Consider the following 25,520-nt stretch of genomic DNA (forward strand, 5'->3'; position numbering starts at 1 on the left):
CAGTGTTTTAGTATTGTATTAATTTAAAATTTTATAACTCAATCTTATCATTTAGGGGACAAGTTAATATATGTTTATAATTTTTCTAATCTATTGACAACGCACACATCCTACATATCCATTTAATTAAATTCAAAACCTATAGAGGGAATAACATTTTTTTGTCACATAAGTCACTCAATGATTCCTTTGCACGTCTTTGATTATACTAGAGAGTTTCTTTTGTATTTTTAATATTAGAGTTTATGATTGTTTTTTCAATAATATTTACGTATAAAATTAAACCAGAATTCTCTGCTTGAAATTTTAAATTATCACATATTTTATGATACGAAAAACGTTGGCACAATGTTGAATCTTAATCGTCTTGCAAACTAAAGAAACTTTTATTTGAATTATTCAAAAGCTGAGTGTTTAGTAAAAGCTGCTTTCGCTTATTCACATTTGCTTATGGGTAAGATTTGTTCTTCGTAACATGAACTAAACGATATTAATAATTAAGAGATTGTTGTTATTCTTTGAGGTATTGAATTTGAGCACCGCATATATAAGGGTATAAGATTCTTTGAACAAATATTAGTTTGTAATCACTCAGATTTAGGTGGCAAAGTAGAAGAAGACTAGTGAGCTTAACCAAAAACACATGTAGCAAAATTTGCAGGCATTGACAGAAACACTGCAGCCAGCAAAAATGTTTTATTTCTTTTTCAACACATTAGTACGTAATTAGTGTTTTATTCTATTTATATCATATTGGATAATATAAATTAAGTAGCAGTCGAAGTTCACTAGTAGTAGACCATTCAAAGAAAAAAAAATTCAAGAGTTGCATAGGGGATCCTTCCAAGCTCTTTGATCCGGTAACTGCCACCACCATAATTGCAAACCATCCTGCATAAAAGAAACGAAAGGTAATCCGAACACAACATTTGACTGTAGCCTGTAGGGGCGAATATTCGTTCGAGTCGAGACGAGTTAAAATAACTATTGGCATTGTTGCTGCTTTTTTTGAGGAACTTACAGTGTGGTTTAATCTTCCATATCTGGTTATTTCCTGTCTTCCAGCCCCAGAGCACAATCCTATTGCCATCACAGACTTCGGGGCTATCACGAAGGTCTGCATCCATGTTGAGGTGAATGTTATCAACCGCTCTTATGGCTTTATACCCTTCATCCTCGATCACCTTGCTCTCGCTCCAGATTAATGTTGTATTACATTCATTTGGCTTGTAACGTGCCAGTTCCACCTGCACTCGATAAATCTTTTTTTCAACACAAACTTGAAGGTGAAATTTTCAGAATGATATACGAAAATAAAATGGATTCATACAGGCTGAGCCTCTCCATTGTTATGTTTGAGTGCTTCACCAGTAGCCAGATTAATCAGAGAAAAGCCCGGGTGACCTTCGTCATCTCTCACGTTTGCCCCGAACTTATCATCCTTGATCCAGTGCTGAAACATCAAATTATTCGCAAACTTTTAATCGAACGTTCTACTCATTTACAATGGTAGTTGTTGGATAAATACCTGGCGCTCATCAGAGGGATCAGCTCTAGCCAGAACAACCCTACCATCTCTAATGGCAAGGTTTAACCTTGGATTAGCTTTGCAGTAGATTTTGAAAGTGGGATGGTTGGAGGTTCTGGTAGGTGAACGTGAATCAGGACGAGAGAAATGGTGAGTTTTAGATGAGGGACGGGAACGACCATGACCACGATCATCGTCGTTGTCATCATCAGACCTTCTTTCACCACCTCTGCGGCCTTCATGTTTACCGTGTCCTCCGGTCGAGTAGTGTGAACCGTGTTCATTTGGCGGGTAGTCACCACCACCATGCTGGTACGGCTGCGCATCCTCGTATTCTTCATCCACGGATCCTGATTTCGTCTTGGAAGAAGGTGACTCGTCTTTGACCCTGCGTCGTTTTTCATCGACAAAATCATCTTCATTTTTGCGACCGAAAAAATAATCCATATGTTCGGTACTATCAAATTGCTTCGCCTCTTCAATTTGTGATACAAACAACAAGAAGCTGATCATAATTCCTTTTGTAGTGTAACCATACACTCAAACACTCATATATATAACTTGCAATTTCTTTGTCAAAGTTATGATTTTGAATGCATGATTTTAGAAAATCATACCTTAATTTAGTTAATTTGTTATCTTACATAAACTTGTTTTGTTCTAAAGGTGACACGTTACTATTAAATTCCGAAGTTTAAAATTTAAAATTAAATGAATAGTTGACATGTTAAAATTATGTCTTTAAAATTATATTATATTAAATTCCGAATTTAATTTAATTTAAGCATAATTTTTAAGTTACCATTATAACCAACGCATATGGTATGACATATAATATTCGATCAGAATGATCCAACATGGATATCATATATCATATTAATCAACGAAGTGACCCAAAATAAAATATATGATTTTATATTTTCTTTTATTAATTAAATTAATTATCATACATACAAAAGTATTTAAAACATACAACTTAATGGGCAAACAATACTAAGCCGTGTTTTCAAATTATGTCGAGCAAGTAAACATAATTATAGGGGTCATTTAGTAATTTCATACAATTATATGATTCATACTTAAAATTAAATCTAAACATATTAATCATCTTGTACATACTCATACAAGCTAATCGGATTTCAAAATCTTCTTTAATTTAACTTTTATTAAGGACGTAATTGTAAAGTTCTAAATTTCTGGTTTAATAATAAAACTAAAGCCAATACAAACATGTCATTAAAATTTCAGTTTAATTTAAGTTAAGATCCACTTACAAAATTTGAGGAGTACTATTTTATAAAATATTACTTATTTAAGTGTCATAAAAAAATTAATTTTTGAGACTTTTAAAAGCAGCATGAATTAAAATCCGAGAGATTTATCCTTTTTCTTCAAGGGTTGATGCTTCGGATAAAGGGATCAATCCTTCTCATTACAGTAATTAAGGGATTGATCATTTTTCCAAAGGAATAGATCCTTCTTCTTCTTCTTTTGTATTGTTTGGAAAACATCAAATTTTATTTTGATAATGCTTAATTCAGCTAGAAATTTAAATCCTAATTGTATATATAGTAATTAAAACACATGAATCTACTTATAACATTAAAAATGTGCCAACACACAATATAATCATGTTTTATAACATTCAATTCACAATTGATCATGCATTGTCAATAAATATTTAATTATGTATTTTAAGTCACTTTTCATGGTCTCCTAAAATCATTTTAGATAATTTAGGCCAATTGAGGTGAATTTCTAATACAACCAAGGTTAACTTACCTCAGATTTCAATCATACAATGCATCCATTCGTTTTATCCTTTTTTATATGACAAATTACTCAAATCAATGATTTATTGGTGAATTGTTCAACTTAAGCATAATTAGACTTGTTTATAAATAGGATAAATAAATCTCCCTTTTAACTCTCATTTTTATGGACTCATACAGTGAAGCTCAATCTCATATTGTTTTGCATAAGCAAGGATTAAATATTGGTAGAGATCGATGTTGAGACCGTCGGCGCATCCCATGGCGTAGCGGGAACAAAAGTCGACGGTCTCAGCAGCGATCCAAGTACGAAAAACTGAAATCGGGAGGAAGGGATGCGAATACTTACAGCAGGTTCCTTGAAAAACAACAAGAACAACAGTGAATATTGGTGGTGTAGATCGGTTCGAATCGTAAGCCTCCACGAAATCACGTCTCGGCTTCTACTCAGTTCACCCGATTGAGAACAATAATTTTCTTACCAAAACTGTTTTGAGAGAAAAACGGCTGAAGGTTTTGTGTGTGTATTCTATTTTGGCTGCTAGACCTAATACACCCTTTTATAGCCAAGTTACCCTAATCATATTAGGGTTTTATTATTTCAAATTAATTAAATCTATATTTAATTAATTGGAATTTAATAATCCTTTTATATCCAAGTTACCCTAATCATATTAGGGATTTTATTATTTCAAATTAATTAAATCTATATTTAATTAATTGAAATTAAATATTCGGGATTATTAAAACATATATTTAATTCACTCTAGATATATATTTTAGTAACGCACAACAAATTGTACATCTTTGCTCGTTTCAATCATAGGGTGTGACCCTGTATGTTCTTGTAACGTTAGCAGTAATTATTAGACCAATTATAATATTACATACAATGAGTGACATCTAGCAATATATCATTGTCACCTAAGTTACAAGAAAATATGATTCAACATATCATCTTGGTGATTAACTCTTTTATGTATTACATACTTATGTCCTTTATATCTAGAATAGGCACAAGTCTTGGAATACTCATACTTGTATAGCCCATCTATTGTTTCTTGATATCTAGAGTAGACTTTAATTAACGAATAGTTTATGATATCTCATATCAACTTATTCGAGCATGGCCATGCGTTTCTAGTCTTACTCAATCAAGTGGCCTGTGATATATTTCCTATTATGTAGGAAAGACAAATCATATCTTAATCATACACACCCACTACATATATTGAGATATATTCAATAACAGTCTTTATAGAGCAACCAGTTGCGAAGTTTGTTTAGTTGCATCAAAACATACAACAATATATGTTGGGATTGTATTGATCTCAAGTATAAGGATCATACATATAGTCATCACTATTAGCAATGTTATGACTATCACATAATAATCCAAGACATATGCTCATGGTGGGTCAATCCAATATATTGTTGTCTAACAATATAATCATGTATCAATTTTGACATCTCTATGTCAATGACAACTCGTTGTCATCAATCAATAACATGTTAGTCTTAAGCGTATTATTATTGTCCATGCCTATAATAATACTTAACTAGGGATCTTTTAATAATAACAATTATGTCATTATATGGACTTTATTATCTTATAGTTTATGTTAAACACATATATATAACTGAAAATAATAGTGGCAATGCCTTTATTCAATAAAATCGGTAAATAAAAGTATTATTACAATCATTATATGATTGGTCTTTGGTATACTCTAACAATCGAAATATTAAACCTTTTAAGAAAAATACAATGTCTTGTTAGGTATTTAAACTCAAAATTCAAAAGATAATGCTTAATTTGTCTAATATTTAAACTTACAATGACCTAAATTGTTGTTAGACCAAAAATTTTGAGGACATGGGATTATCTTTCTTTTGTTTGATCCCTACTTGATTAAATATTTAATAAATTATTATATTTTTTTAATTTGAATACTTACTTTTACATGAACCAAAATATTATTAGACCAAAATCTATCAAGTATATAAATATTTTACTGGGGTCGGGACCCTTTTGGGCCCCGACAGAGCTCTGTCTCTACACACTACAATACACCACAACATATCCTAAAGAGTGGAGCTCAAGCAATATCACTCTCTCATTTTCTCTTCATATATCCCGAAGGTCTAAACACCTCGATTGAATTTTAAAGTAGTGACTGTATTCAATTCTAAGTCACTGAAAGTCTCAAAAAGAAAAATAGGTAAATATATCAATGTCATCCTATACAAATTCTGATTTGATGCACATCATTTTCATAATCATACATAAAATTTAGCTTTCATAATTGATTGTCATATACAATCCATATCATATTCACATAACATACTTTCTTGATCATGCATGTGCACCAGTGAGCGTCGATTTTTTTTTTTTGAAAAAAGGTATTTTGTATTATAATCCAAACAAAGTACACCACCTTAAGGGCCTCATTAAAAAACCTCCCTAACCCTAAATAGAGAAAAAGAGTGAACCTTGAGGTGGAAAGAATCTTATACAAGTATAGCTCTTACATCAAACAAAACATACCCCAAACCACAACCCTACTCATACTAACACCACAATAAGAACGAAACCCAGCTCAACATCAATCCAAGGTCGAAAAGGACAACTAAATTGATCTAAAGCAAAAACACAGCGGCAATGAAAGGTAACCAACTTGCAGTAGCTGCCAAAACAACCAGACCTACTAAAACACGACATTATAACACTACATAACACCAAAACTTCATCAATATTCAACCCAGCTCAACATCGATCCACTCCCCATATCATACTAACACCAATACAAACCAAGCATATGAATGGAATTATAACAAAATGGACAGCAATTTCGATATACCGCAAAAACACAGCACCAAATGGATTCATCATGCCAGCAACAAAAACCATATTCATCAAACATAAATAACCTCACCACATGGGTATAAACGAAGGCCAACAACAGTCTTTTGCACCAAACTTGGAATAAACATAGCAACAACACTGCACAACACCATCAAATCTCAAACTGCACGAAAAAGCCTCAGTAGAGCAAGTCCCTTTTCAAATAGGGATACAACGGACCTCAACCAGAAATAGGTACAGTGCAATTTTTAAAGATATAAAAACATGAAACTAAAGCAAAAACTATATTCTGCCTTAATTACGATTCATAGAGGAACTGATCCAATCAAGCGAACCCAACTAGGTAGATAAAACATGGCGTTACTCACACCCGACGCCAAGAATGATTGACTGAGGACAACGTAGAAAATCTTGGACTGCCGGAATCAACGTTAGACATAAAGCACTCGCCCAAACCCCAATCTAAATCAAACATGTATTAAAAATTTGATCAACAGAAAAAACATTACCCTTAAACCTAACTTTATTTTTGCACAACCAAATATTCCAAATTAGACCAAAAAAACCCAAATCCCATAACGCTCGAACTTTCTTTCTGATTTTCTATTGGATCCATACCTTAAGTAACCCTTTCACCTTCATAGGGAATACTAAGTGAACCTTCCATACACTACACCAGTATTGCCAAACTTTCCACACCACATCACAATGACACAAAATGTGATCTATTGTTTCCTTTTCATGATTGCAAAAAACACAAAGAGATTGAACATTGCAATGTATACCTCTCTTTTTCAGCTCTATGATGATCAGCAATCTTTGATGAATCGCTCTCCAAACAAACGCTGAAACTTTTGGAGGAGCGAATTTGTTCCACACATATTTTTAAATAGGGTCTTTCACCTTGCCTACACAAGCTAACTTATTGTAAAAGAATATAGCATTGTAAAAGCCATCTGCAGAGCCTATCCATTTTAATTTATCATCACCAGAAGCTAGACTAACAGCTCTGTTTAAAACTAGCAAGAATTCGCTCCACAAGGCCCTTTCCCACTAAAAATGATGTCTTCTTAATTCTATCTCCCATTCTCACACTCCATTAACCCAATGGCCAAACTCACAAATCTTCCCGGCTTTCTTAATCGCTATTCGGAATAGTCTAGGAAAAGACACTTTTAAAGATACTGGTTTCGTCCAATGATCGGACCAGAATTCAATTTTAGAACCATTCCCCATTACACATCTTACTTCAGACAACAAAGCAGCCCCACAAGACTCTGCAGGATTGATAATATTACGCCAAACCCATGAAAATTTTCTGACATTAACAACTTTTGGAATTGTTGAACTATGTTTTGATATAACAATTTAAGGCAAAATGGTTTTTGGACTTGAATTGAATTTACAAAATGTATTTGGACTTAATTTAATTTATTCAAAATTTACAAAAATAATTCAAAGTTCTTTTAATTTAAAATTGAGCACAAAAATGTTTTTATGAATAGTACCCCGAGGCTAAAAAATTTCAGTATGTAAAAGGGAACCGATTCCCCCCAAGGGGGTACCGATTCCCTCACTGTTCATCAGCCCAACGGTCATATTATTTGAATATTATGAAGGGGTATCGATTCCCTATGAAGGGGTACCGATTTCCCCCATTCTGGGCAGCCTATTTTTGCAGAAAAATCATTCCCAAACGGCTCCAAAACATCCCCAACGGCTAGATATGACTTCAAACACATTCCAAGCTATAAATACAAGCTAAGGACACTTGAAGAAGTAAGAGAACAGCTATCTAAGAAATCAAACACAAGAGAAGAGTTTTTCATTCTTATTTCATCTTTCTCTTGTAAATATTTTGTTCTTGTGAGCTCAATCTTGTAAACGCCTACCTTAGAGAGGTTTTCTTGTTTACATCTTTTATCCTATTGTAAAGGGGAAAGGTTCTAGCTTATCCCGTGTAAAAGCTAGGGAAATGTTCTAGTTTAGCCCAGAAAAACTAGGGAGTTGTAAGGTTATCTCTTTGTCCTCAAAAGAAAGAACAAATTAGTGAATTTGTTGGAAAATCCTTGGTGAGGAGCTAAGGTAGTGGATGTAGACTTTGGTTGAGAAAGTCGAACCACTCTAAATCGCTGTGCAATTTTCTATCTTTCAATCTCCTTACTCCCTAAACACAAAACCGTTCTGACCCCTCTTTGCAAACCGTTCCGGTTGTCGATTCGAGCTTCCGAAAATCCCAACAGGAATAATAGAATCCTAATCCTAATTATATTTTACTGCTACTATCTTTTTCCATAAATTATTCTCTTCCTCACTAAAGCGCCAAATCCATTTGTTAAGCAAAGCGTGATTCCTCAAATTAACATCAAACAGACCCCACATATTTTCCCATTTAATCCAGTGTATTCCTCTCACATTATTACCAATCCAAACAAAATTCGCTATACATTTGTTAATCCTAGCAGCTATAAGCTTAGAAATTGAGAATAAAGACATGAAGTACACAGGTAGATTAACCACCACTGATCTAACCAAAGTAAGCCTACCCCCAAAAGAGAAAAGCTTACCTTTCCAGCTATCCAAGCGAGCACTGACTTTGTCCAGAATCGGCTGCCACAATGACTTAGAATTCTTTTTATGCCCCAGTGGGAGACCGAGATAAGTTGTAGGAAGAACCGATGAACCGCATAAAATCAGATCTGCCTAACTTTTCACTCTGTTTTCAGCCACGGTTATACCAAATAAATTTGTATTTTTCATGTTTAATTTTAGACCTGCGGCTACTTCAAAGATTTTTAAAACCCACTTGACATTCTTTATCATTCTTCCATTTTCTTCGGAAAATATAAGGAGATCGTCTGCAAATTGAATATGTGACACAACAGCTCTTCCATCCCCTATGCTAATTCCACTACAAAGACCGAAATCTACCGCTCTCTTTAGCAATCCACTTAGAGCTTCTCCCACAACATTAAACAAAAAAGGAGACAATGGACAACCCTGTCTTAAACCCCTTTTAATTAAAAAATAAGGAGAATGACAACCATTAACTAACACAGTGATCAAAGGGGTCGAAATGCACACATTAATCCATTTCCTCCATCTCTTACCAAAGACCATATTCTTGAGAATAAAATTCAAAAACTTCCAATCAACAGTATCGTGCGCTTTGCTAAAATCAGCCTTGAATAACACTGCTTCTTTCTTACTTTTGACCAAATTGTCAATAACTTTATTCGCAATCAACACACAATCTGAAATCTACTTACCCACCATAAATGCAAATTGATTTTCATCTATCACTTCGTTAATGTAACTTGCCATCCTCTTAGCCAAAACAAGAGCCACTATCTTGTACATACAACCCACCAATGATATAGGTCGAAAGTTCTCAAGGTTAGAAGCTTCGACTTTCTTCGGAATGAGGGCTATAAATGAGTTGTTGAATGAAAAGTCTACTATTCTGCCCCAACAAAAATCAGCCATGAAACTCATAACATCGGTTTTAATTACCTTCCAGAACTTCTTAAAAAATCCAGATTAAACCCGTCCGGCCCTGGAGCTCTTGAACCATCGGACGATTTGATAATAGACCACACCTCCTCTTCCGAAAAAGGATTTTCAATGCTCCTTCTAGTCGCAGCATTTAACCTCTTAAAAGGTATATCAAAGCTCTTTACTGGCACTGTCTTCACATCATTGAAACCCGCACAGAAGTAATTGACAAATGTGTGTTGAATACCTTTCTGATACTTGATAACCGAGTCTTGTACCTTTATTTTCACGATCTGATTTGTTCTACCTCTTGCCGTAGCTGTAAGTTGAAAAAAAAATTATTCTTATCTCCTTCTTTAAACCACTTCAATCTTGATTTTTGTAGCCAATCTCGTTCTTGCTTTCTCAATTCTGCCCATAGCCTTGCCTTCAATGACACCAACTTCGTATGTGTTGCACGATTACTAGGATTAGTTATGCACATATTCTCAAGACTATCAATCTTTCTACCCATCTCTTCAATAGAATCCATATTATTTTCTCAGACTGCCGACACCCAAGCCTTCGTTTCTTGCTTCGACTTCAGTAAAATTTGTTTCAAACCTTTGCCTTTATTTGCCTCACACACACCCTTAATTTTTTGAAACAATGTTGGATCGTCCGCCCAATGATTAAACCACTTAAATGGACGGGCAAACTTTTTAAAGCTCCTCTTAAGTAAAATTAGTTTGTGGTCTGATAGACTCGTGGATAACGTGAATTGCAATAGTTGTGGGAACGCACACATTATTTCCGTTGAGATCAAAAACCTATCAAGTCTGCTCACCGACACGTTAACACCTCTCCTAAACCAAGTAGACACGCTACCCAAAACTGGAACATCGATCAGATTCCAAAGAGAGATGAATTCTTCAAAATTTCTCATAGAAACCAAAAACTCTTGAACCCTTATTCTTTCTGAAGCCACCCTATCTGTATTGAAATCACCCCCCACAATAACAGGAGCATCCAAATTTACTATAACTTCACTAAGCAATTCAAAAAATTCAATTCTTTCTCCTTGAGCATTCGTACCATAAACATTAGTAATGTCAATCTCTAAATCATTCAACAATAGTTTACCCTTTAATGCAATAATTCTCCTATACACTATTTTCATACTCACATTAAACACTTTAGGATCCCACAATGAGATTAACCCTCCTGAAGCACCCTCGGCTGAAGCAAAAACCAACTCCCTTCCTAACGAACCTTTTAACCTCCTACCTACCGAAGCAGATATTTCGAACACTTTTGTCTCCTAAAGCAATACCACACTGGCTTTATTCGAATTCATTACTCTGCTGACATCCCTAAGTTTTTCACTTTTCCCTAAACCTCTAATGTTCCATGTTACCATAATAAAACCCAAATCCATAATATAATAAAAACACACATAACACAAAGACTAACAACCATCAATTGTATTATTCAAACCTTACCCAACAACTCAATTTGCTCTAATCTTTGAAGAACTGCCGCCTCGGAGCTGCAAATTCCACTCCCAAAACCACCCAAGTTGCTAAGGTCGCCTCTGCTTCTGCCTGGAGATCCGATTTTCTCCCATTATTTTCCAAAACCCCGCTTGGAATAAGCACACCACACCGACCGACACCATTTCCTTTCTTTCATTTCAAACTAATTTTTCCTTGTAAATACAATCACTCCCCATCTTCGTCCCTTTATTCATATTTTTAATTTTGCTCACCACCATAGGAAAGATCTCTGCTTGGCTTGGAATTTTAATCTAACCTTGATCCTCCTTAATTTTCTCAATTGAAGTAACTTCACCCAAATCCTTATGAGTATAATCTTCCTCAATTGGCACGTCTAGCAATCTAGAACTATTAGATATAGTTTGGGCTATCCAGACTTGGTCCGAGATCCTGTTTATTTCCATTAGCCCAAAACTTTCTTCTACCAACTGACAACCCGGCCCATCATACGGTACCACCGGTACGTTGTGCAGCCCTTTCTCCAAAGCTGCAGAATTTCCACCATTCCCATCTTCATACGACTGGCCTACATACATAGATCCACTGTCATTTTCTTTCCTCTGACTCAGCAGTTCCTTTTGGACTCCGCCGATATGGAATTTAAAATTAAGTTTTACTCAACTCAAAAACTCGTGAGCTTAAATTATTAAGCTCGACTTGAACTCGAAATAAAAAATTGAAGCTTGAACTCGAACCTTAAGTACATGAAAGCCTTATATTATATTTTTTTTAAAAACATCTAAATGTTAATATCATTAATAATTTAATTTTAAAAAATCTAAAATTTTAATATATTACTTTTCGAGTTGCTTGCGAGTTTTTGAGTCAAGTATCAAGTAGTTCGCTTCAGCTCGTTAAAAATTCGAGTTGAGTTCGAGCTCGAGTCGAGTCCATTTGATTTGAGTGTTGACCAAATTTTGACCAAATCAATCTCGAGTAGCTCATGATCTATCTCATCTCATTTATAGCCCTAGACATTTGTTTAACATTCGTACTAAAATCATATATGAATTTACCAACAACAAGTTGATTTAGTGATATGATGCATTAGATTCTAGAATTGTTAACAAGTTGAGTTAAGATTAAGTATTGTCGAACTCGACAATACTTAATCTCGACTCCACTCAAAAACATTAAAATTAAGTTTTACTCGATTCAAAAACTAACGAGCTTAAAATTGTTAAACTCCACTCAAATGCGAAATAAAAAATTGAAGCTCGACTCGAACTCGAACCCAAACCTTAAGTACATGAAAGTCTTATATTGTATTTAAAAAAATATATAAATGTTAATATTATTAATAATTTAATTAAAAATATAAAATTTTAATATATTACTTTTTCGAGTTGCTCGCTAGTTTTTCAGGTCGAGTATCAAATAGCTCACGATCTATCTCGTCTCATTTATAGCCTTATACATCTGTTTAACATCCATTCTAAAATCATATAGAAATTTACCAATAACAAGTTGATTTAACGAGATGAGATGCTAGATTCTTTAAATAAAGTTGAAAATTCGAATTTTGGCATTTGTAAATTGAGTAAATTGAATTGGAAGTGTTGTCACCATAATAAGTCTATGCCAAATTTAATCTGAAATAATCGAACAATAGATTAAATACCGATGATCAACCTAAAAGAATCACATAGGGATTTAGGTAACGTAGATCAAAGCCACTACTTTTAATTGGTGACGTGCAATCATGGACGTACAATGAACCTGGAATATAAGTCCACAAAGGAAGAAGAGATAAAATTTTACCAAAACAAGCTGTTGCCTTCAATATGTACCAAATCCTACCTACGAACCGTGGCTCCTTTAAGTAATGTATAATCATCCTGCTTTCTTGGATTAATTTTGATTGAATCATAATGTTTATCCAAATCCTTCATATGATTGCGCGTAACACTTTTTAGGATAACTTATTCGTATGATCACTTTATTATTGTTCCTTTTCACTTTGACCATCGGTTTTTAAAATTTTGTCATTCAGACCATTAAACTCTTTATGTGTTGCAGTCAAACCACTAGTCGTTATTTTTTAACGGAGGAGGTGATGTGATAATTAAAAACTTGATATAACTACACATATAGTCCATAATACTTATAAATTATATTGGAGGATTATATTTATAAAATTAAATTTAAATTAGGACCAAATCGATACAATATATAAATATTATGGACTAATTATGTATTTTACCAAGTTTTTTAACTATCATGTCACCTCAAAAGTTAATGGCCAATTACTTGAGTGCAACACTTAAACAATTTGGCGGTCTTATTGAAAAAACTTCAAAATTTGTGGTCAAAATGAAAAAGGCAATAGTTAAATGGTCATACGAATAGTTTACCCTTTTTATAATATATAATTATGGGTAATTGTTAAATTTCCCATTTTTAAAACATGGGTTTTTTTATAATTTGTAATAGTTTTTGGCTTATTTTAACAATTTGACTTCAAAAAAAAAAAAGCAAAGTCGTTAGATATTACTGGTAATTTTGTCTAAATTAGATTTTATCAGTTCAAATTTCTACATTCACCTGCCCTTTCCTTGATGGGAAAACTACATATTTAGTCCACCTTTAAAGTCAATTATTCGGTTAAGTCCTTACCCTAGTTTTTTTAAAATTAAGGGTCCCATGAATTATTTAAACAATTCTTAAATGACAAGCATAATCGAACCCTTGTCTTCTCGAGAAAAAAAAAACAAAGCTAATGTGGACAATTGGTGTTGATTATGACACAAATTATACTTGGGATTACTAATTATATAGTTTAGGCACCAATCATGTCATTTCTTTAACAGAATTAGCAAATCAAGAAACATGATTTAGAGGATATTCCTGTAAATCTTCAATGCTTGTTAGGTAACTAATTGTTTATTATTTGTTTTTTAGTAATGGAACAGCTCCCTGAGTTGTCTCTTATCCCACCATCAAACTGAATCAAATCAAGGATTTCAAGTCCGATTAACATAATAAGACTTAACAAGTGTACCTACTTGTTAAATTAGCTGCTCTAAATGATCTTGTTTATGCCTGTTTTAATTAAAAATATCAGGTTATTGACTTATAAAAATTGGTTTTAATTGTTATAAATAAATAAATATAAATATATTGGAGTTCGAATCTTAATATTTGTAAATACAGGAAGGAAATGACAGTCTTGATTCCATTTGAGGTGATTGAGAATAATAATAGCCTTTTTCTTTTCCTAAGAAAAGAATCAATTCATCAAATTTCAAGCAACGCACACTGTTTACAAAAGTGAGAATTTGAGCTGCCAATTCCACCATCATCACTACATAATCTTTTTCTGCAAAACTCATGAATGATTGGTTCCCTTTTGAACTCCATTTCTAACATTTTCTTCAACTTTTTGACTATGTGAAATGGTATCAGCTTTTTGATGCCATCCCAATGGAGTTAAATGTTTCTACCCATACACGCTTCCTTCTTTACACACCTAGACTTTCATTGGTTGTTTTTCTTATCTTTTTCCCATAATTTCTTTTCCAATTTTTTTTAATTTTAGTTTTTTTTTTTTTATCCTTGGAACTGAATGTGAGGACTTAGAAGTAAACTCTGGTTGAAGGACTGGTTTAGAAAGTTGTAATGAGTCGTATCAGTTTGGCTGCTGCTGTTGCTGTAACTGAAAGGTTTCTTTGATGGGTTCAACAAGTAATCCTCGTCAATGCTCGAGTATTGTCGCTTGAGTTTGTGTTCCATTTTCGGAACCGAAGAGCTCAATTGGGGAAGCTTTTGCACTATCATGCTGTTGCTGCTGCTGCTGCTGCTGATGTTGTTGTGGTTGTTGTTGGTGCCATTGTTGGTGTAGTTGTTCATTAAGGGCGGCTCGATGTTCGCGAAGCTGAAGGAATATGGTTCGTATACGGATCCGTTGCACTGGTTGTCCGCCAGGAAACTACTGAGTAAAGAGTAATCCATGGCGTCTAACAGGTTGGAGAAGGAACAAGATTTCTGGGGCTGAAGGGCATTGTTGCTTGGTGGAGGGGTTATAATGGCGGCTGGTAAAAGGGCATCTTTAATGAACTGTTCTGCTTCTTCTTCCTCTTGATCTTGATCACTTGTTGCTGCACTTATTGTTGCTGTTGAAGATAAAGCATTGGTCTTCTTGTAGATCCGGCATAGAACCCAATCATCCAGCTGAACATTTAAAAAAACAGAGAATAAGAACATGATGAATGAGAGTAAATTCATATATGTAGACATTTCAAATGGAATTGCACCACATTATCTGCCATGTAGAAATTATATATCCACTATGCATAATGCAATAATTGGGGCTTTTATTTGAAAAAATCAATGTCACCGTCACAATTATCGAAACATAATTTGAAATTTTAATTCTTCGAGTAATTGTATCTTTGTGTATACGTTATTAATGGATTAAAAAAATCGCTAGAGGCTTACCCTCATGGATGAATCTTTGGACTTGAGTGGTCTATGGTTGAAGTTGGAGTGAGGGTTGTCTGTAAGCCTATACTCATGCATGATCCAATTTGTCTTCATCCCTTTAGGTGGCCTGCCCTTGTAGAAAACAAGAGCTTTCTTTACACCAATATTCTCTTGCACTTCACCCCTTCCATCTTCCATCGAAGAGGTAACTATGACCTTATCGGTGCCGGTCGCTTTCCAGTAACCGGACGCCGCTGCTCTGTTCGGTCTCGCACCGTTAGGGTACTTCCGATCTCTAGGACTGAAGAAATACCATTCTTTCTCACCAAAGGCAGCTTTATCTGATAAAAAAAACAACCAAAACACATGTACAACGTCAACACAATAGCCTTGGCATGACAAATATGATGATGATAACATGAAAAGGGTTGGTAGACGAAAGCTCACCTGGTAAGTCCCATGGATCGAACTTGTAAATATCGACGTCAGCGATGATCGAAACAGGGAAAGGCGAGGAACTCACCTTCTTCTTCAGATAGTGAAGGATGAGTTCCTCGTCTGTAGGGTGGAACCTAAACCCTGGGGGCAAACTTGATTGTGGATGCTTCATGTTCATCACCATTACAGCTTGAAAACGAAAGCTTGAGATGAACTAAGCTATGAACTGAAACAAACAAACACCAGAATCAAAGGAGACGAATTGAAAAGGGGAAATTAATCCTCCAAAAACAACTCAAAGAAGAAGAAGAAGAAGGGGATTGAAATTTTTGGTGGGGGATGAAGGGTTGGCATTTTATGGACGTAGGATTTTTGTCGTTATGTGGAAAAAAATTAAAAGAAAAAAATAAAATAAAAATGAAAGGATGGGATTAGTGCAAGGCAATAATACTCATTTTTTATTTATTGTAAGTGGGTCCCATGCCAAGTGCCAGCTGTTGAGGGTTTTTTTTTCTGTTGCGCTCGACTTTGAAATTGAATATTATTGGTTTTTGCTTTTCCAATTTTTGTCTGCACCTTAAAGATTGCGGCTTAACTAATGACATCACTTTCATTTCATGATCCTCGCCACGTGTTCCATATATGATAGTATAATAGATCAAATTTTGGTTTTGGCCCTTCCCTTATGCTTAATTTAAAATTTAGTCATTTTACTTTAATTTGACATGCATGGATCGTTTACTTTTATTAAGGATGAATAAATAAAACCGAATTAACTAAATAAGATGAATATGTTTAATTATATTCTTTTTTATTTTCACTTTGTTTAATGAGTTTATTTGGTTTCAATTATTTATTCATTTTACTTTTGAATTCGAAAATTCAAATTAAATAAATTAAATTGTATGGGTATGTTTAATTAAATTGATCTAAGTATGAAATAACTCTAAGACATCATTTTCCTAGCTTACTGACTAAGCTTTATATTTATTACAAATAGATCTTGAGTTCAACATTCTCTTGTAGCTAAAACAGTATAGTTTTCCCCCCTTAATCACCGTTAGTTTCTTTTTTTCTTTATCTCTGTGATCGATATAACATTAATATTTATATTAGTCGTCGAACATCAATAGTCATTGTTTTCCTTTATTTTATTTTATTTTATCATATCTTTGATTTTTTTATTTTATTTTTTAATAATTTTCCTTCTATGACACATTTTTCGGTCTTTTAATACGTTTTGGTCGTTTGATCGTTGTTTTCATTTATCATTTTCACTCAGCGTTGGATTTGACATTGTCACATATAATCAAGATGTCGCTTCTTTGTTAGCATATTAATCTCTCCTGCTTAAGCTGCTTTGCACTCTTAGATTGGATTTGGATAAGTAATTAGCGTTCGTGGATTGTTTTTCATGTCTCTCGACTCTAATTTACGGTTTGTCGGTGGTCTTTCAATAATTTGATCTCTATTTATGGTTCGTTTGTTGATGAGGTCAAATCTATTCATATCTATCTTTTATTCAAGTTTATTTGACTAGATTTTTTGCTTAATACAAAAATAAGTGCATAAATTTTGCCTCGAAAATTTGTTTAGTGCCTAAAAAAATTTCGTTAAAAATAAGTGCTAAACGTTTTCATCGGAGATTTTTAGGTGTCTGGACCGTGACAGTTGTTAAATGACACATGTCACGTTCTAGTAATTTTAAATTTATTTAAAAATTAAAATATATTATTAAAAAAAACCCATAGCCCCGTCACCCCTCTCCCCCTTCTCATTTCCTTCCCTTTCCCCTTTCCCCTTTCCCTTTCCATGGTCGTCGACCGGCGATCCGTGACCGTCACCGCCACCTTCATAAGCACCGGCGTCGACCCCGTTGGCCTTTCGTCGTAAAGTGTCACCTTTTGTCTTAGAAAAACTTTTAAAGATTCATTAGATTTAAGCCACCGTCACTGTTTTTCGTCACCACCACCATCGCCATAAGTTACATCGCCACCACCATTCAAACCACCATGCAATTCCGATCAAAACTCAAGTGTTCGGCGACGATGGTGGCCATAAATGACCGATGACCGTTGGCAATAAGGGTTGAAATGAGATATTTTAGTTTTTTTTATAATTTCATTAAAAGTTTGGATTTTTTATAAATAAATTAAGTTTTTTAAATAATATTTATATTATTAAAAAATTTTAAAAAATTAAAAATATATAACGGTAGACACCTAAAAGTGTAATTGAGAAAACGTTAGACACCTATTTTTAGCAAAAATTTCTTTAGGCAACAAAACGTTTTCGATGCATTGTTTAGGCGCTTATTTTTGTATTAAGCCTAGATTTTTTAACTTTTTCCTTGTATGGTACTTGTGTGGTCTTAAGTGGCTACTTGCTTGTATTATTGATTATAAGAATACCTCTTTATTATGTATTTAGTTTACGGTTAATGACGGATCTACACTCTGGTGCCCACCTTGAAGTTTGAATTTTCTTGGAATAATTACTTATTTTAATGATTGTGCCCACCCGTATAAAAAAATTTAGGTTTGTGCACCCTAAAAGATATTTCTTGATCCACCACTATTTACAGTTGTAGTTGAAACAGGGTTGTAAACTAGCTGAGTTGAGCTCGAGTATTATGGAGCTCGACTCGACTATTAAACTAGAGAGCTTAAAATTTTCAAGCTCGTCTCAAACTCGAAACCATGAATTGAATCTTGAAAAACTCAAAATAAAAAAAATCTTAATCTTAACTCACTTGAAGCTCAAACTCGAACCTGAACCTTAAGTATATGAAAACATTATATTGCATTTAAAAAAATCAACACATAAATGTTAATATTATTAATAATTTAATTTTAAAAATAAAATTTTAATTTATTATTTTTTGAGTCGAATATCAAGTAGTTTGTTTCGGCTCGTTAAGTATTAGAGTCGAGTCCATTCGAGTTGAGTATATATCGAGCTTTGACCGAGTCGATCTCGAGTATATGACAATTTGTCTCTTCTCATTTATAGCCCTAGTTGTAAATCTTTATTGTAATTTGAATATTTTTTATCTTTAATAAAACCAACAAATTCTATAAAAAAAAATAAAGAAGAAGAAAACACTCTCTTCCAGCCCTAATCACAATATTTCATAACAACATCATTGTTAATTTTTTAATACAATTTACCCTTTAAATACTGAAATTTCATTTTAATTAGATTTTATTTGAATAAAATTATCAAGCCGGGCAAATAACTTGATGGGATTATAATATAACAAAAAAGAAACTTGATGATATAAACCATGATTCAATTAGGTGTAATTTGCAGGTTGTGTGATACAAATAATATGAAGAGTTTGAGGATGCAAAAAGACAAAAAATTGTTATTGTTGTGGCAGTCCACTCATACTGCCGTATGTATTTGTATATCTTGACTTATTCTTTGATTTTCTAAACCAAAGGTTTGTTTTAGTAGTTCAATGGAGGGATGGGGGTGGGGTCCAATAGGGACCTCATGCCCTTCCAATGGATACGGGAGGGGGGGGGGGGGAAGGGTTTGGAGATAGGGCAAAAGAGATGGGATGGGAAGGAAAGGATAGATAGAGATGATAAGAATGGTCAAAAAATGTCTTTTTTAGTGGATTACATTATTAGATTGATCGAGTGTCACTTGGCTACATGCCATATGCCATCAACCCATTTGTATATGAGGTTATTGGAATTTGTTCAATAACATAACTACATTTTATTGATTTAAGAATATGTATATAAGTTTAGTGATCTATTCAAAATTTTCTTAATCAATTGATAATAAACGATCATATACTCTACAGACGTAATTGTTTGGATTCAGAGTTTTTAAGAAGAAAACCACTCCTCTTTACCATTGATTTTACTTAATAAATTTCGATTGTTAATTCTCTTAGTTTTGTGTACGTTGTTAATTAATAAAAAAATTATAAACAGATACTATTTTATAATCTCGTGATATTTTTGAGAATAAATAAGAAACAAAAGATGGTTTCGTAATCAAAACTTTTGGAAGAAGTAGATTCAATGATAATTGGACCGAGGAATTGAGTGTTTAATACGTTTAAACTGATTGGAAGTGAAGTGTGGACAATTTCAGTACTACTTTCATGTTTATCCACTTCCCACGTAGATGCTACCTTTTTATTCATTAATACTTAATAATATCCCAACTCAAACATTCACATTTGTTACTCTTTTTAACCTAAATTAAACCCTTAATCACTTACATTTCATTTTGCTAATTTTGTTAATAATTATGTTTTACTATTATTTTTAATAAGATCTAGTCATGAATTTAATTTAATTTTTCATTTTATAAAAAACGAGATTAATTTTAAACTCATGTTTTATAAAAATTAAATTTTATTATTAGTAAGGTTACAAGATAGTAGTATTTGTTTATAATCTTTTTTAGTCATTGATAATACGCACACTCTAAATATCCAACTACTTGAATCAGAGTCCTTCAAAGAAAATAATATCTTCATTTATCTTTATGATCACTCAATGTATTTTAAAAAGGAACTTATATTTTTATTAACATATAAATTATTGAACTATTAAATTTCAAATCAACTTTTATTAAGAAAATTTATCAATATTATCTAATTAAACTAAATTGTGACCATAAAGGATAGTGATTAAGCGCAAGACTTTTAATCTTGTGGTCGTGGGATCGAGTTTCACGGTGGACAATTCATAATTCTGACTGCATGATGTCTTCTACGGAAGCTACTCTCAACCTGACGTTGGGGCAACCTACTACCTTACCTCCCCTCACCCTATTACATATAAGAATAAAGTCAGCTAATTTTTTTTTTCCAAAATAAAATTTGCAGTACAAAAACTAGGCTTAGAATAGAAGTGAATTTGACATCACTTTATAGTTAACACCTGGAATAAAAGGATTATGTCTCCAAAGAGACATCCAAGTCAATGGAGCATTACCCATTTTTTTTAAAGTTACGGGTAAACTACACTTTTAATACCTAAACTATACTTTATTTCATTTTGGTGCCTAAGAGTTATTTTGTTTCAAAATCATACTTAACATTTAATTTTTGGATTTAATTTGGTACCCATCATTAAAAAATTAACAAAAATATTGATGTGATTTTTTATATTTTTTTCAATATTGATGTGGCATTGTCTCATGGTAATACGTCAACATCACAATTAAGTTTTTAACGGCGAGATACCAAAATGAAACCTAAACTAAACGTTAGGTATGATTTTGAAACAAAATAAAATTTGGGTATCAAAACTGAACAAAAGTAATAACTTAGATACTAAACATGTAGTTTACCCTAAAGTTAAATGTATATATTTAGATGTAAGCATTCCTTTTTAAGCTTAATTAGCAACTTCAATTATGATGTCTGTTTGGACCTTCCAAAACATTATTTTATTATTATTATTATAATCCCAATGCTTCATTTGTAGGATGCAATTGGTGAAGATTTCCCCCCCAAAGCCACTAATCATTTTTTATTATTAATTTTGTTTTTGATGCTATTGCTATGTCATCATTATCCTAATCCAGGTTAATTGGTGACTTAATCAAAACTTAAATAGTAACTCATGCGTGTGGCGCACGCGTGTAGTCTCAACGTCGCACCAAGATACCATTCCCATTTTTCTTGTCTTGTTATCCAATCCCTTATACGGTGTGAAAACATGGTATACTTGTACATTTGGAAGTGACATTAATTATTAAACATAGATTTTGACGAAAATATTTTATATAAATATATATATTTGTAAAAATTATTTTAATAAATAATTTGTATATAAGTATTTTGTGTAGTTTCGAATTAAAATTTATCTTAATTTAAGTTTTATTTTAACTTAATTCTTTTTGTTGTTATCTCTGTTTTAAAGTTTGCCTTAATTAATTCGAATCGATACTCGTCACACATCTAATTTTGGTGTAAATATGTTTTGATTATCAGTTTAATAATATATTACAATGGGTTTAAATATATTAATTCGATTGTAATTGTAATTGTGATTAGGGTTATCTTTTTCATTGTACCTAACATTTTGAAAAATAATCAAGGCTTAAATATGATCATAATTTTAATAATTCAAGAGGGTAGGAAAAAATAAATTGAAAATTGACAATGGCATCTCAAAAGCAAAGTCAGTCATTGAATAACCTTCCAAACAATGGGGCCACGTGCATTTTGGTGGGTGAGTTTTTTTGATTTAGTCATAAAACTGACACCGAAGAAGAATATACCATAATTCCAAAATCTTCAAATCTTTAGTTTTGTGTTAGTGTACATTTATAAAATTTTAAGTATTTATAAAATTTTAGATGGAAGAAAATATGATTTTAATATAAAATACAAAAAATATTTAAAATATATATAAATTTAAAAAATTTTAAAAAGAGGATCGTCCCGCCTATCCATTTAGGTCCATCCCTATCCATAGTAAAAAACTAAGGTCATGGCAAGTTATACCACTCCTTGCTTGAAAACGGCGGTCTAATATACTTTATCCGATCACGTGTGTTTTTTATTTACCACAAGAAAAAGAAAACATCACTAAGAACACATAAAAACAAGTTTTACATGCAAAACTTGACGGATTAAGAGGCAAATTACGAATCCCAAGGTTGAAAAGTCTTGATAATTTCCCCATTAAGACCTAATCTCATTTCTTAATAAGATTGTCACAATATATATGAACAAACGTATGATTTTATCTTAGGAAAGATAACATTTATAAATTTATAATGAACCACTTCTACCATACATCCTCTCAATTCATCCCTCATCGGTATGTAATTTGCTTTCCCTATGCAAACGAGCAGAAAAAATTAATGTCAAAAGGAGCAAGATGTGGCGTATTTTGTGGACTAAGGAAATAACTTTTTAAATTTTTACGGGGGACTAAGTTAAAAAACTATAATATATATTTTCTGATTGCAAAGGAAGACACGAGGGCAGATTATAATAATAATGGTAGTATAATTGTGGCTGTTAATTATTCCTTAAGACTTCTTGGCATTCAAACCTAGCACGGCATGGCTCAAAAACAATGACAAATAAAAGTAATATTTTAGTTTTTCCATACTAAAATGAGCCAAAGAGTAGTTGTGATTCAATGGAAAGGTGCCAAAATAGAACAAACTGGGAAGACGAATGAGACAAACAAGAATTAAGAGAGATGGGTCTAAGAATACATGATTATATGTTAGGGGCGACTTATAACAGATTATTAATAGAAAATATAAAAAATATTTAAAATATATAAGAATTTAAAATTTTCAGAAGAAGACTATTACTACTGTCCCCTTCGGACTGTCTCTATATGAGAGGATATGCTAATGATCAAGTTTTTATGATTATCCACAAATATTTTTCCTTTTCTTTTTCTGAGAAACTGATATTTATCATTCAAAGATGCTTTGGGTTATGAGGTTTACGTTGGGTTTGTCAGCATGCAATGAATAGGATTTCATGCTTTGAATCTTATTATGTCATTGTATGATGGAAAACAAAAGTACCTGGGATTTCAAGTCTTTCTTGTTCTCAAACTCCTTTGCTTTTCCATGTACTAGGCAACTTGTTCAGCTGAAATTCAAATACTCACATGTCCAAATGTCAGTCATTATACATATAAAATATATCATCCCTTTATTAAGTACCCAATGAGTTCCTTTAAACCTTGCATTTTATCAGCTTACAGATAAACATCAGATAAGAAGTGGGAAACCTCAGCTCAGGCCAATACAATAAACCCAAGGTGCTATACCTCCAATATACGGTCAAAAACATCTTATTACTTTGTTGTGGGAACCTTGACTTTTGATTTACCTATTGAGAGAAGAAAAGATTATGGCTAATTCATATATATATATATATAGTTAGATATATCATGATAATTTGAAATTTTAAGGTGGATCCACTGTTCCTCTGGTCTATTCCTGTCCTTAGCTTATCATAAGGCGAAGGGTAGCTTTAAATTTGAACGTGCAATCAATCATAACATCAAGTAGTTTGGATATATTTGACCGAGAAAGGGTTAATCATACAAGTTAGACCAGTCAAATGTATGGATGGCATGTAAGAATACGCATCAGCTAACTAAGTTCTATATGTGAAAAAAAGTCATGAAAATGACCTCCTGTAGTTTTCCACGTGTAGTTCACCTAACCCATCGGCTTCGTAGTTATCCCATGTCAAATGGAAATACACCAGCTTAGGCCTAACTTGGAAACTAAAATCTATCACACAGCATTATCTACTCTTTCTCTCTGAGGTTTTCAATGTGTTAAATGTAAAAATATTCAACTTTTCATTCTCTTTTTTTTTTCATTTTCAACTGTCTGATCTATACATGTGCCTGAAACATGCATGCTCAATATTTTCATGCATTTGGAGGATCTTTAAAGGATTATATCTTCGTATCGGTATCTAAATGTGTCCCACATGAGTACTTCAAAAGAAAAAAAGATTGGATTTCTCAGGTTACACGAGAGCAAAGCATATATGACGTATATTAAACAGTATTAAGCTTGACTAATCAGTTTCATTAGTTCATGCCATGCTGGATGCAAGACCTTTCAAACAAAGGATTAGCAAATGGGTAGGAAAGTCAGCCGCTATTAACAGTATAAGAATGTCCATTGTCAACTGTAAAGAAATAACACACCTATAAAATGCAAGTGGGTCAATTATGAATTTGGTGAAGGAGAAAACATGGGTATGAACAGGATGAGAATAAACTGCCAATCTGAGGGCTGTGACATAATTTGAGTTTTAAAAAAATGTTGTCAATGGTGTGGGAATACGCATGCTAGTCCGCGTATACACAAAAGAACATACAGTTTAATGACTTTCAGCCAGGTATTGTTCAAACAGGATGTACTTATGAATATTTCCACTCATTTGGCCATTCCCATAATGACTGTTTAAACACACATAAAATAGATCCTACACAGTGGTTAGCCATACAGCATATGAGACGAATAGGATAGACAAAAAATCTAATAGCTTATCTCTAAAAGCGTTTCCTCATCTGTATTCCTTTTTCACCTCAGATAAACTGAAATTATATTTGATCCAAAGATATTACAGAGATATTGAACTATGAAAAATATAATAGGCATCTCATAGATCCTGCAGTGTGGCTACTATGTACAATGTTTAGTATGAAGAATTTCACGAATTCTAGAGATCATTCAAAATGATCCGTATTTCCTGAGTAAGAAAGCTGAGCATCCTTTCATTATAGGGTTTCTAAGAAATTCTAATTTCAGCATCTTCAATCATTCAAAAACATTTTCTTTCAGAAAGATAACTAGGTTTAATTCATCGTCAAATGGTATACCATCAAACAAAAGAATATGTAAATGCAACTCAAAATATGTTCCGAGAATGTCTTACAGAAAGTTGTACTACTAGGAGCAGTATGATCAGCATGACAATGGTGAGC

At 33.0% G+C, this 25,520-nt stretch overlaps 2 protein-coding genes across 2 annotated transcripts; both read right to left on the reverse strand.

The window, feature by feature from the left end:
- Positions 1-821: 821 nt before the first annotated feature.
- On the reverse strand, positions 822-2,052 carry LOC120185298 (ricin B-like lectin R40G3). Its single transcript, XM_039189553.1, has 4 exons — positions 1,529-2,052; positions 1,331-1,453; positions 1,022-1,247; positions 822-891 (listed from the first exon to the last, which is right to left on the reverse strand). Coding segments are annotated over exons 1-4 (864 nt in total). The 5' UTR covers positions 2,042-2,052; the 3' UTR covers positions 822-889.
- A 12,666-nt stretch (positions 2,053-14,718) lies between these two features.
- Positions 14,719-16,333, reverse strand: LOC120185348 (NAC transcription factor 47-like). Its single transcript, XM_039189595.1, has 4 exons — positions 16,279-16,333; positions 16,066-16,234; positions 15,634-15,959; positions 14,719-15,366 (listed from the first exon to the last, which is right to left on the reverse strand). Exons 2-4 carry the CDS (start codon positions 16,232-16,234, stop codon positions 14,746-14,748), a joined length of 1,116 nt encoding a protein of 371 aa, XP_039045526.1. The 5' UTR covers positions 16,279-16,333; the 3' UTR covers positions 14,719-14,745.
- Positions 16,334-25,520: the final 9,187 nt, after the last annotated feature.

The sequence above is a fragment of the Hibiscus syriacus genome, unplaced genomic scaffold (assembly GCF_006381635.1).
Source record: "Hibiscus syriacus cultivar Baekdansim isolate YM2019G1 unplaced genomic scaffold, ASM638163v2 tig00113096_pilon, whole genome shotgun sequence".
In the NCBI taxonomy this organism is placed as follows: domain Eukaryota; kingdom Viridiplantae; phylum Streptophyta; class Magnoliopsida; order Malvales; family Malvaceae; genus Hibiscus; species Hibiscus syriacus.